This window comes from Danio rerio, chromosome 3 (assembly GCF_049306965.1).
Source record: "Danio rerio strain Tuebingen ecotype United States chromosome 3, GRCz12tu, whole genome shotgun sequence".
NCBI lineage: Eukaryota > Metazoa > Chordata > Actinopteri > Cypriniformes > Danionidae > Danio > Danio rerio.
Window position 1 is genome coordinate 24,370,789 of NC_133178.1, and position 13,840 is coordinate 24,384,628.

Below are 13,840 nucleotides of genomic sequence, written 5' to 3' on the forward strand. Positions count from 1 at the left end.
AGCACATCAGCTGTGTGATGTGAAGCTGAATACCTCAGGCAGGACAATTCATCTCTGACTTTTCTCTGGACAGCCTAGTGTGCTGCTAAGGTTTGGACTGCATTACTTTAATCTCCCTGGGTAGTTTCAGAAACTCCCTGACATCCAGCACCGAGCCCTTTGTCGTGCAGATGTTCCACAGCAGGTGGTTTTCCTCACAGCAGAAGTCCTGCAGGAGCTTCCTTTACCCTGACTCATCTGCATTACTGGTTGAGTCCACATAAAACATCTGCAGGTGCCACGACCTTGTGTTATATCTATATAAAGACTGAAAAAATAAAAACTCACAGCCCCGTAGTCTCACAAACTAACATGATCAAGGTCTGGCTACATTAGAACCAAAGTTCTTTCTTTCTTTCTTTCTTTCTTTCTTTCTTTCTTTCTTTCTTTCTTTCTTTCTTCAGTTTTTAGTGCTTTTCTTTATTTCTTTGCTTTTATTATTTAAAAATAATATTTTAGCATTTTGCCATATACATTTTCCTAATTTTCATTTTAACTTAAAGGGCACCTATGATGAAAATGATCTTTTGTAAGCTGTTTGGACAGAACTGTGTGTAAGTATAGTGTGTCCACATTCATATTGTAGTGATTGAAACACAGTTAGTCTCTCTTTCTTTATAAATATGTATTTAAAGGCACCAGCAACAAAAACAGCTACAAGGTGTTAGGAGCAGAAAATTCCAATATTGTGAACGGTATAATAAATAATTTGATGGGTGTTTTGAGCTGAAACTTTAGACATATTCTGGAGACACAAAAGACTTAAGTCTTGAAAAAGGGGTAAAAAGGTGCCCTTTAAAACTAAAAATATACTAAATGTATTACTAAACCGTGAACTTTTAACTAAAATTAAAGCGTAATAAAAAATTATAGTAAATAAAACAAAATTAAAATACTTTAAAGGGCATCTATGATGCAAAATCAACTTTTGAAAGCGGTTTGTACAGAACTCTGTGTAGGTATCGTGTGTCCACTGTCATATTGGGGTGATGTGAACAAGTCTCTCTTTTTTTTATTTCCTGACCTTAAAATAAGATCCAAATCTCAGCAATTTTGATGGCCCACCCCAACGTGACGTAGGACTGCAGTTTTCCCCATCTACCGAATTGAGTAACAGGCGTGTATTAACATGCCTCTGTAGTAACATGGATACACGTCCACAAAACAGGATTTACAAAGAAACAGTGATTAAAAGATCTGCTCCTACTCTCTGTGACCATCTGCACCTCAAAAATTAGTTTTACAAGTTTAAAACCTTTTTAAAACAGTGCATGTTTGGAATAAAGAAAATACAGTAAAATTGCTATGTAATTCATAACTGCTGGAATCAGCACAAATGCACAGAGGACACTTCAAGATGATATGCAAAAACAGTGTAAAGTCAAATGTGTGTGTAACAAAGTGCAAACTTTGTAATTGCATTTGTGTATGACTCATCGTAGCAAAAAACAATGCATTGTTGCATAAACTCCACCACAAATATATCTAATACACTTACTTGCTATATTTGACTCAAACTGTATCCATAATCCATAAAATAAATTCAGAATCTGCTTCATCTGTGTCTGTCTCTGTCACTGTGCTGTTTATCTGAAGTGACGCAATAGTTGACATGTATGCGGGAACGATGGGCGGGGAAAACCAGCTCATTTGCGTTTAAAGACACAGGCTACAAAAACCGTTACACTGTCATCTGAGCCTAAAATAGGCAAATTCAGAAGGCTACAATAAATGATGTGATGGATATTTTGAGCTGATACTTTACAAACACATTCTGGAGACACCAAAGACTTCATCTTGTAAAAGGAATAGAATAGGAATTCACACACTTATTTAAATAATTAAAAACTACCTACTGCATTTAATCAGTGGTTTAGATAATTTATAACACTTTAATTCATTTATTTATTTTATTTTATTTTTCCTTAACTTGCATTTAGCATTGAAAATTTCATTAGCAGTTGGGTCCAAAAGTTAATTTTCAACTTGTTGCCAATGTTGGCAAGAGAAATCATGAATGTTGGACAATTATTTCTGACACGCTGCATCATGAAATCCAGCCATCATCTATGGACAGATGGTTGTACATGTATCTCCAGAGTCTCTGTGATAAGCAGCCAGATAAATGAAAGACAATGTGTAATGTGGTAAGAATTCTGGAGCCAGTGGTAATGGCATCAGTGTAAATGAATTTGAGGGCTGCAGGGGGGCTTTTGCACCTCTTTCTATCGCTCTCCTTCAGTCCATATGTCCAGAACAAGCGCCTCTTTCATCCACTCATTCACAAAAGCCTCCTTTCAGTCCGCTGAGAGATGGCTTCACACCAGTTCTGTTTCCAGAGTGATACCCAGTAAACACGGCGAAGGGAATGCCAAAAATCACAGGCCTATGGGTCAGTCCATGAGGCAAGGAGAGATGGTGAAGCAGAGCGATCGAGCTGTTTGTTTACAGCCATGCTCTTGTCAGCCTCCATTAGGATATGTATAATGTATGTGTTGAAGAGGGAGTCTGAAAATGTCCACTGGGCTCTTGCTGTGTCTTCAGGCTCGCTGGTATGGAGGAGTTTTTGCCACCCTTGCATGTGTACTGACTCTAAAAAGACACCCCCCCCCCATGCTTGTGACCTCAGCCTGACTCCAGATACTCTGAATCCAAAACGGAAATGTAGAAGTGTGGGTGGGTGGCCACAGCGGAGAGCCGAATTAGACTGATTACTTTGGTCTCATTTGGTATATTGTATAGAGTTTGCATTACAAGGCAGTTGAATGTTAAAGATTGAAAAAGAAAATGAAACTATTTTTAAAATATCAAACTAAACACAACAAAACTATGCAGTAGAAAATTAATAAAATAATATTTGTATTAATATTATTATTATTATTATTTTAATTTAAGTTATTTTGGTACATCAAGTTAAACAAATTTAAATGAGAAAAAGTTAATTTTTTTTTAAATAAACTGAATACAAATGCATATTTTTTTAATTTATCGCACATAAAATAAAATAAAAAAATCTCAGAACTGAGTTGCAGCTGGAGTGGTATCTACTGTGTAAAACATAGACTGGAGTAGTTGGTGGTTCATTCTGTTGTGGCCACCCCTGAGAAATAAGGTACTAACCCAAAGGAAACTGAATATATGAATGAAATAAAATTAAATATGTGTTTTATGGTGTTTAAGCATTAGCAGTTGGGTCCAAAAGTTCATTTTCAACGTGTTGCCAATGTTGGCAAGAGAAATGAAGTGTTGGACAATTATTTCTGACATGCTGTATCACGAAATCCAGCCATCATTTATGGACAGATGGTTGTACACGTAGTCTCTGTAATAAGCAGCCAGATAATAAAAAATAAAAATAAGTAAATAAATAATTAAAATAAAAATCCCTGTACTGGGTTGCAGCTGGAGTGGCATCTGCTGTGTAAAACATATGCTGGAGTAGTTGGTGGTTCATGGCGACCCCATGATAATTAAGGGAATAAGCCAAAGGAAAATTAATACATTTGAATTCATTGACTTAAATATATGTTTGGGGTGACACGGTGGCAAAGTGGGTAGCACTGTTGCCTCAAAACAAGAAGGTGGCCGGTTCGAGCCCTGGCTGGGTCATTTAGCATTTCTGTGTGGAGTTTGCATGTTTTCCTTGTGTTGGTGTGGATTTGCTCCGAGTGCTCTGGTTTCCCCCACAGTCCAAAGACAAGCGGTACAGGTGAATTGAATAAGCTTAATTGGCCATAGTGTATGTGTGTGAATGCAAGAGTGTAGGGGTGTTTTCCTGTGCTGCGTTGCGGCTGGATAAATAACAGGCATAATAACATATGTTGGATAAGTTGGTGGTTCATTCCACTGTGGTGACCCCAGATTAATAAAGGGACTAAGCCGAAAAGAAAATGAATGAATGAATGAACATGTGTTTTATGGTATTTAAGCATTTGCTAAGTTTTATTACTTTATTTATCCTTATATACATTACTTGTATTACTTCTATTACTATACTCTAACAGTGTCATACAAATGTTTTCTTTTACTTTTGATCAACAAGTAAATCATCAACAAGCTAACTTCTGACTCCTCAGTCTCTGCTCAAAGGTCTGAGTTAAAAGGTCTGAACTAAGTTTAAAAGGGAATGTTGCTTCAACCTTTTCAAAACAGTGTGGTCTAGTTTGATGTTCAAGTGGTTTCTGAGATATATTTGTACGTGGAGAGAATAGGGATTCAAAGTCTCACTTCATCACACAAAAGATACCATGGTACTTGTTAAAGCTGTATTACTGTTGTCATTCAAATGTTTGGCTCCAGTTAAAAAAAAACAGATCTCTACAGCAGCTCAATACATAGCATGCATCAGAACTGACTTTAAGTTATACAGTATACTGTTGTTTCTTTCACTTGACCTTGTGATGACTTTTGAGAATAGCATATATCCCATATTCTTATAGCATTACACCAACAGCATTTATCTATGTGCCTGCATGGAAACGTATCTTAAAAGAAAGAAAAAAAAAGTGGGCTTTTAATAATGGATCAAGTTGAGTCAAAAAGAGCATCAACAGAGAGTAGATGAAAGTACAGCTCATAGATAATAAGGCAGGCTGTAGCCACAGGCGTAGCCAGAGGAAGTGAACCAGCTCGTGACACAAACACACAAAGATCATCAATTAAAGACAGTCCGCCGTTCCGCCACCGTACTCCTGATTAAATAAGCTGTTTTACAGAAAAATCAAAGTCTCGTCACTAAGCAGCAGTTCCAATTTGTGTCACTAAACAAATTAATAATTACTGAACAAAACCAACAACATCAAACCCCATCTGATAACCATTTGAGAGCAGTTGAGTTCAAAAAGAGACAATCAGCATGGTGCCCAAGGCAGAAAATCGTAGGCGTTTTATAGCTTCTTTGTGCTAAAAAGCCTTTTAAATCTAGTAAAAGCTTGTGAAAGTTGCTATAGTCTTTTCTTTTCAAAATAAGTGAAATGGCTTCTCAAGCAAGAAAAGAAATGTAGGGCGTATTTGTGTATTAGATTGTATTTGTCGATCAGGAATTGATTGGAAGGTTTAAATGGAGTTGATCTCATGTGATTGACAGGTTGATCCTGGCCTCGAGCTAGTAAAGGGGACACTAATTAAAACAAATGGCACAGAAAAAAAGAAAGTACTGGAATATATATTAGGTAAAAACAATGGCTGATTAAAACAATGTCTTTGTTTGAATAAGAGTTACAATTAATTATTTCCACTTACATACAATCTCTGGCACAATTATTCATTCATTCATTTACTTTTCGACTTATTCCCTTTATTAATCAGGGGTCGCCACAGCCGAATGAACAACAAACTTACGGGGAGATCATGCAAACTCCACACAGAAATGCCAACTGACCCAGCCGGGGCTCGAACCAGGGACCTTCTTGCTGTGAGGCAATTGTGCTACCCACTGTGCCAACATGGACCAAAGGTGAACCAAAACTGGCTTTAAATTCAGTTGTAATCATAAAAATGACTGTTCAAGCGTACAGTACCTGTACTTTAGTACAAGTGTTGAAAATGTTACCTTGCAAAAGCTATTTTTGCACATGAGAAGATTTAAAGAGCCCATATTATGGGTTTTTGAAAATTCCCCTCCATGTAGTGTGTAACACAGCTCTAAGTGAAGTGAAGTATCCAGCTAAGGCTTAAATCTGTTAGTGTACAGTGTTTAAAACTGTTGATTCATCTATAAAAGAGTCGACTCATAGTGCTTCAAACGAGTCGCCTTGATACCGATTCATTAGGTGTTTCGCCATGACGTACGAACGAAACCAAGTTATTCACGTGCACGCGCAAACCCGGGAGATTTCAAACCTGAGGCCCCGCCCTCTGACGCAGAAACCCAGACACACACACACACACACACACACACAAACATGCCGGTCGATTGAAGTCACACTGCAGATGGATTTATTACTGATGGACGTCAGGATGGATTTTTCTTCCTCCATTTCTCAAGTGTAAGTACGTGTGATTAAAGTTGCCTCGTTGACTCTAGCTTGCAAATGTATTTAATTGTGATTTGTTACTTGTAACCGCGTGTACTGTATCAGGTTAACTGACTATATTCTCTTATCGCGTGCAGTCACGTTAAAAACGCGACGCGTGCTGCTTTGTTAACGGAGCTCCGTGGACGAGGAGTAGTGTGTGTGTCTGTGTGTGCGTGCTGTTGTCCGGAGGTGTGTGTGTTTGTGTGTGTGTGTGTGTGTGTGTGTGCGCGCGTTGTCGTCCGGAGCAGGGTTAAGTGCGTGTGTGTGTGCAATATGTGTGTGTGTGTGTGTCTGTGAAAAGAGCAGAGTGAGAAGCTAGGAGATCTCCTCAACTGTTTTTGGAGTTTTTGCTCAATAAAATAGTTAGTCGTCTGAATTTTCAAGTCCATAGTCTGTATTTACATTGACCCACTGGCAGCTAAAATCCACGCCTACACTATCGAGCGTGTATGAACTGTGATTACTTTTATATTGCTGATTAGCTGTTTGGCATTTTACTCTCTGACTGAAGGCAGTCGACCAATCGCAGCAGGCTGTCATTGGTCCAATCAGCGCAAATTAGCTTCGCGCTAAGGAGGGGTTTGGGAACAAATGAATCACTGGACGATTCATACAGGAGTCGCTGGGATAATTAGGTAAAAATAAATGCAGATTATAAGACCACGAAAGTGTTTTTTGAACTTGCATGCATATTAAACTGTTGTTGGAGACCCTTACAACCAAGATATGACCCTATTTCATGTATAATATGGGCTCTTTAAATCAAAATGCTGTTAATTATAGTCATCTATTTTTGCTACAAAAATATGTTTGTTAAAATAACCACAGCAGAATCTCCAAGCAACACACATTTACATGTTTTTAAGTGAATTAGATTTTTTTGCAACCTAGACTCATTCTGAAAACGTACTCCGATACACATTTCTGGAGAGCACCAAATATGTCCCAGGAGGTACCTTTTTTTTTTTTTTTTGCAGTTTTAATTTTCAAGAATCCACCAGAGGCTGCTGTGTATGCTTTGTCAGATCTCAAATTTCTCTTGAGAGTGCCATTCGCGCTTGCTGTTCCCACGTAACCCCACCAGAGGCCACTGTCAACTGACCCTAGGGCTAAACGATTCCGGCAAAAAATGTAAATGACAATTGTTTTTGCTTAAAATCAAGATCATGATTTTCTCACGATTCTGTAGATGTAAATGAAACATTAATATGATTAGCCTATTATTATTGTTAATTCTCAAACATATGGTAAAACAACAATAATAATATTAGGCCTATGTGTAGGTCTACTCTTGCTTAAAATGCTAAATTTTGTATAGACATTAAGGTGGACTTGAACAGACTTTAAATATGTCCTGTTTGTTAATTCACAGTAAAATATGACATCAGAATATAACTTTTCATAATTATAAAGTTGATTTATTATGCTTAAGTATTGTGCCTGTCATCTGCCATTGACAACATTATTAGACCATTTGCTTACACTGGTAAAATTAGAATTTTTCCATTATCAGATTCCTTCTTGCATTATATTCAACTATATATATATATATATATATATATATATATATATATATATATATATATATATATATATATATATATATATATATATATATATAGGCTAGGGTTGTTATATTGACAGTAAACATTTATTTCCATGCACAACACTGTGTTCGCTACGAAAGAAAAAGCATATCAATTGCTTGTCGTAATCATACCTTTAAAATGCGATATGATCTTTTAAATGATGTGCGCACAGGTTACACTTTTATTTCTGAGCGCAGCTCATGGCTGCTGTCACTGTGAGAAAAAAAACACACACATGCAAATCAAACCTCCCGCACGGCACTCAAACAATCACTCTGTGCAACAAACTGAACGTTATTTACAACTTCATTACCTGTTATCCACAGCCTATGCAGGTTCTGTTCACTAAAGTAAGCGTCATGCGTGCATGCGCGCATTCTCGATAGTAAACAAACAGCTCGCGGTCAGCTCACGTGTGATTTCACGTCCACGAATACATCATTACCTAAAGGCAGAAATTACATTTTTGGTTAAATTATACCTTATAAATACAGTCTGTGACACTTTTAATGTCATTTGAAGGTGTCAATGTTGCTGTGAAGACTTGTGCGACTGCCTTGTTTCTCTCCTGACCTTGAAAATACAATTGGCTGAATCGTAGAAAAGCTTAATTAAGATCGTGTGTAGGGTCGAATCGAGATCATGATCTTTTTTCTATCAATCGTGCAGCCCTAACTGACCCACCCTCCTCCTTCCCTAAACCCAACCAATAGTGTTTTGAAAGCAATTCAGAAAAAGAAAAGCCTTCGCCTGAGTTTTACCATGTTTTCAGATTTTACCACATTCTCACCCTGTCATTTACTTGTTTATTTTTTTTATTTTTTTGGCTTTTGTTTTTGTCTCAACCTCTTTCTGGAACCTCTCTTCCCCGGACTCAAATTTCATTGCGTGGTCAACTCCTTTCTGCGTCTCAAGTCCGCTGACGTTTATGCCAAGGTACTGGACAAACTGATAACAGTGGGAAAGCTGCCCATAAAGAGGCAATAAGTCAGCTGGTAAGCATGAAAAGGAAAGGCACCATAGTGTTCATTTTAAAGACAAAATGCAGCCATATGTACTTCTGGCTACATTATTTGCGATCTCCAGAAATGTATACTGGGCTACGTTTTCAGAATGAGCCAATTTGTCTTTTTGACAACAGTTGAATAATTCACTCACAAACAAAATCACTTGACTGATTCAATGTCTGACTCAGAATATTACAAAAGCAAATTAATGAATAAAAAATTATAACATTTTTAAAAACATTTAAAAGGCTATTTTTGCAGGCTTTATTTTAGGCATTACAAACTGCATAAATTGAGGTCATTTGTATTTATTTTTAAAGAGTTGTCTCATTTTGTCACTGCTATTTTGGTATTCTTGGGCAATATTGTATTTAAAATTCTGATTTTCTTTTTCAGCCAACAACTGCATACTTCATAGTGGTGATAAGTTTACATTCAGTCTCTAATATTTTTTGCCAAAACACCTCATCTGACCTCGGAACACAAGTCATCTCCAATTAAAGCTCTTGTAATGTTCAGTGAACTTCATCTGCTTATGTTTGTGATTTTAAAAATAGAACAGCTTTTCGTCAGACAAGAAGAGATCTAATAATTAGCATGAAAGCAGACTTTTGGAGATGTTTGGCCTGTTTGGAAAAATATGCATTGGTTGTTTGTCTGACAGAAGGATTGTAAATGAGGCACTTAACTTTATTTTTTATTTTTAAAAAGGTCTACATTATGAGTGCTATATGCTTTTTTTAAAGACTAATAGTGCAATGAAAATGGATATACAGTACTAACAGTTATAAACCATCTTGCCTTAATTGTATAGATCTTAATGTTTTTTTTACTAATATGACATGGCTAAATTTGATTTTTCTCTTATGTACTAAAATAATGTAATCAACAACAAGTGCATATTGCATGTTTCTACTGGAGTGGCAATAATTGCAAAGGTTTTGCAACTTGCTGCCATGGCAATGAGGCTCTATTTGAGGTCCAATATGAGTGAAAACCTAATAAGAATGGAGACCTTGCACTAGCACATGTAGTCTAAGAAACGCTGTGGGTTTCAAATCAATTTCAGCACCAATCCCCATGAATCTCACCTTGTGAAGATCACAGCCAGGCAGTGAAAAGCTATTCATCTGGGTAATTCCAAGGTTACATATGAAAAAAGCACTGTAGCTCAATGCACACTGTGGTGCTTGGCACGAATTTCCATATTTCATAAACAGATGTGTTGTTTACAGGTGGCAGAGGTGTGTAGACTTGGCTATTTGACCTTGCAAAGTCATGGTAATGGCAAAGGCAACAGCTGTTTGCCCATTAGCAAATTTACAAGAGACACTGGTAACTTATATTTCTTATTATTCAAAATAATTTTCTCATATCAAAGGTATTTCAGGTGATAATTTGTGGTTTAGGGCATAATGACATAACATAATGTGGGGAAAATGGCATTTTTGTTGGCAGTGTTGCATCATTTCATTTCTTTCATGCCCAGAGCAGGTTGTGTGGTTCTCTCTCACCTTGTTCTTTGATTTGTTTATGTTATTCCCATTGGGGACGACTGAAGTTGAGTCTTCATGGAGGCGGTCCAAAAGCCAGAGCAGGAATTCCAGAGCGTCATGCTGGGAATTCCCTCGAAACTGAGCACCATATTTAGATACCGTCATCTGGACAAGACAAAAGATAAATGTCACACAAACAGTACTGTCTGATTCTGTAAACAAATCTTTTTTATTTGGTCACCACACTCTATGTAGATGATTACAGAGTTGCCAATTAAATCTCTAGAAAAATGAATCCTGGAGTCTTTGAATAATAGCCACAGTGGATCTGACTCAGAGCAGACGGTTTGTTAGATACTGAGATGCCATGGAGAGCAGACGGAGGATGTAAATTGCATTCTGCTAAACAGTGAATGATGTTATGTTGATCATGACAATGAACATCTAAGGAATCCTTTTTACATATTTAATCAGAAAATTATTAAATGCATTGAAAAAAAAACAATAGAAGTGATTTGTTTTGACTTACAAGATTAGAATTAGTAATAGTATTTACAGTACAAATTTAATCTCATTTTATGTGTATATACAACACTTAGTGTCAAGCCAAATCTTTTTTTTTGTAAAATAAAAAAAATTCACCATTTTCCATATTTCAAATTGATCTATGAGAGATAAATTTGCTACTATTTGTATTATGACCACAAAAACTCATTGCGTACATGTTCAATTATGGCAAAAGTCATAAAGTCTTATGTCATTCAGATGAGCACTCAATCTAACAACTAAAACAATTTGTACCTTAATGACCTAAAACACAGATGTCAAACTCCTGGAGGGCTGCAACTCTGCAGTTTACTTCCAACCCTTATTAAACAAACCTGATGGACACACCAGAAACACAAACTACTACAAGTTTCGCAGTTCACTGCATTGAAAAGTTCAAGCTTGGTGAACTCTGACCAGCAAAAGTGCATCACGTGATTGCCTAAGACCAATCGAAGATTAAAACATGACCTCTCTGTGCAGAAATGCAAAATATGGACCAACTGCTCGCTGTTTTTAATGTTTAATCATCTTGTTTAATCCCGCCCTTTTTGGCAGCCCTGTACGACAGAATTTTGCATGCTCAAACTCTAGTTGGACCGCGGCTTAAGTATGTTGGAGTAAGGTTGGAACTAAACTGTGCAAGGGTGTGGCTCGCCAGAAAGTTAATTAAACCAAGGGGGTTGTCAGAGTTTGACACCCCTGACGTAAAGAGAGGTGTGTTACGTTTTGAAGACAGTAAGATTTGTTTTTTAGTTCAACAAGACTGCATTAAATTAATCAAAAGTTTTGTAAATACATTTATAATGTTCTTTTAAACTATCTACAGTAATAGTCAAAGAATTCTGAAAATGTACCATGCTTCCTCAACAATATTAAGCAACACAAATTAAATATTTACATGACATCTATTTACAAACAGAAACTTTGAACTGTAATATTATTTCAGTGTTTTCTCCGTATTTTTATCAAATGAATCCAGTCTTGTTGAGTATAAAGTCTTACCGACTTCAAACGTTTATATAGAAGTTATATTGTATAAATAAATTGTGTATATCATATTACATCTCATAAACCATCACTCTAACATGACTTTCAGGCAGCAGAAGTCTCAATATAGTCCACATCGTTTTCGTAATCCAGTTTTAAGTAATCTAGAATGTCAGGTGTATTTAAAATCATAGTTTTAATGCTGAGTGACATAAAGATTAATTACAGCAGAATTAACCATACGAACTCAATCTTGCAGCTGGGAGCAAATTGCAGATAATAATATGAAGCCGTAGGCCTACAGACTGAGATAACGTAATAATCTTAATATTAGTCATACTGCGTAAAAATGGGTCATGTGGTCACAGAGTTTAAGCCATCTTCAAAAGAATGAAAGCTAGTTTTCTTAATAGTATCCCTGACTAAACGCCTCGTCCTCAGAGGAGAGGAACAACAATTTAGGGCACAATTAAGAGCATGTGACAAAGAAATTGCTATATATGCCTCATAAACAGGTCAGAGGTCACTAGACTTATGTGGTGAAGACGAAAATGTAGCCTAATGTTTCATTTCTTATAGTACAAGTTTTTATACATACCCTAGTGACTATGAATTTTCTTTGGCTTGTATGAAAGCTTTGAGAAATGTAGGCCTCCAGTTATCAGTCGCATTAAACTGAGAATTCCTGTCAGTTTTATGTAAAAAAAAAAAAGAATAGCTTTCTTTTCATCGCTGAGTGCTCAGCCGGAAGAGGTTTGCACTATGACAGCAGTTTTGTGCAGAAATGGATAAACTAGTATTAGTATAAAGCTGGTCCTTAAACTTGAATGTCACCATTCATTTTATTGCTTTTTTCTTCTTTGTTTCTTCTACAGTGGTAGATGTTCACAGCCTTTTTTTATCCCATGATTCAATTACATACACTGTATAGAAAGACATTTCTGTGATTTAATACATTTCAAGTTGAGAGGTAAAAAAAAAAGACTGATAAAAACTAATTCAACTTTTTATTTAACAAAAAAAAAATCATAAAAATGTATTTAAAATTGTATTAAATTTAAACTATCAAAACCTAGGGCCATACCATACACTTGGCGCAATAAGGCGCAAGATGTGTTTGGAGCGATTTGTTGTTATTTTCAGACCAATGCAACCCTAATTTTCCTGCTTTGCGCCACATTGTTCATTCATTTATTTATTTTTTTCAGCTTAGTCCCTTTATTAATCTGGGGTCACCATAGATTAATATGATGCCCTTCCAGCTGCAACCCATCACTGGGAAACATCCATACACACTCATTCACACACATACACTACGGACAATTTAGCTTATTCAATTCCCCTATAGCACATGTCTTTGGACTTGTGAAGGAAACCAGAGCACCCGGAGGAAACCCACGCCAACACAGGGAGAACATGCAAACTCCACACAGAAACAGCAACTGACCCAGCCAAGGCTCAAACCAAAGACCTTCTTGCTGTGAGGCGCCAACAATGCGCCTTAACAAAGTGCTACCCACTATTCAGCCCTGTGTCACATTTAACACACATAACACACAATAGACTGTGCAATTGACCGAGGGGCTTTTTTCAGTTCATTCATGACCATTTGCATTTGTATAGTGCTATTATTATTATTATTATTATTATTATTAATTATATGCATATTTATATTTGTTTTAATAAAAACAAGTTTAGATTTGTCCACCTGTCGTCTTTTGGAGACATATACATCACCATATGGGGCATAAAAATAGGACATGTGTTTGGATTTAACTCCAAAACTTTGTAATTGTTGTTCATTTATTCATTTGCTGGAAATTGGAACTTAATTTAGAAATAGTTTTGAAACAAATCTTTGCGCTGAACAAACTAAATTAAACATGTAGGCTTACAGATTTCCATTAGGGCTGGGCGAAAATGCTATCTTGATAATTATTTTACATATCACGCATTAACATAAGTTATTAATGCTTCTAGATTTAAAAGAATACCCCAACAATGACTGAAGCCACAAAAATTAAACAGCATAACATATTTTCGGCCGATACATTTTCGGTGGCTAAAAATTCGGTACATCTTTAGTATCAACACACTTTTAGATTCCCATTGTTGAACATTTCTGCTGTGATTGGCTCTTAGATCAATATAGAGTA

General features: G+C 36.4%; 1 protein-coding gene across 14 annotated transcripts in view; it reads right to left on the bottom strand.

Moving 5' to 3' along the window:
- Positions 1 to 13,840, bottom strand: part of usp43b (ubiquitin specific peptidase 43b) — a 154,603-nt gene that overhangs the window by 78,999 nt on the left and 61,764 nt on the right. For 12 of the 14 annotated variants that reach the window (XM_073944499.1, XM_073944504.1, XM_073944498.1 and 9 more), the window contains one exon: positions 10,167 to 10,313. The exons of the other annotated variants lie outside the window; for them this stretch is intronic. In XM_073944499.1, coding sequence (XP_073800600.1) covers positions 10,167 to 10,313 — 147 coding nt within the window. The remainder of the gene's footprint in view (positions 1 to 10,166; positions 10,314 to 13,840) is intronic. 14 annotated transcript variants of the gene reach the window in all.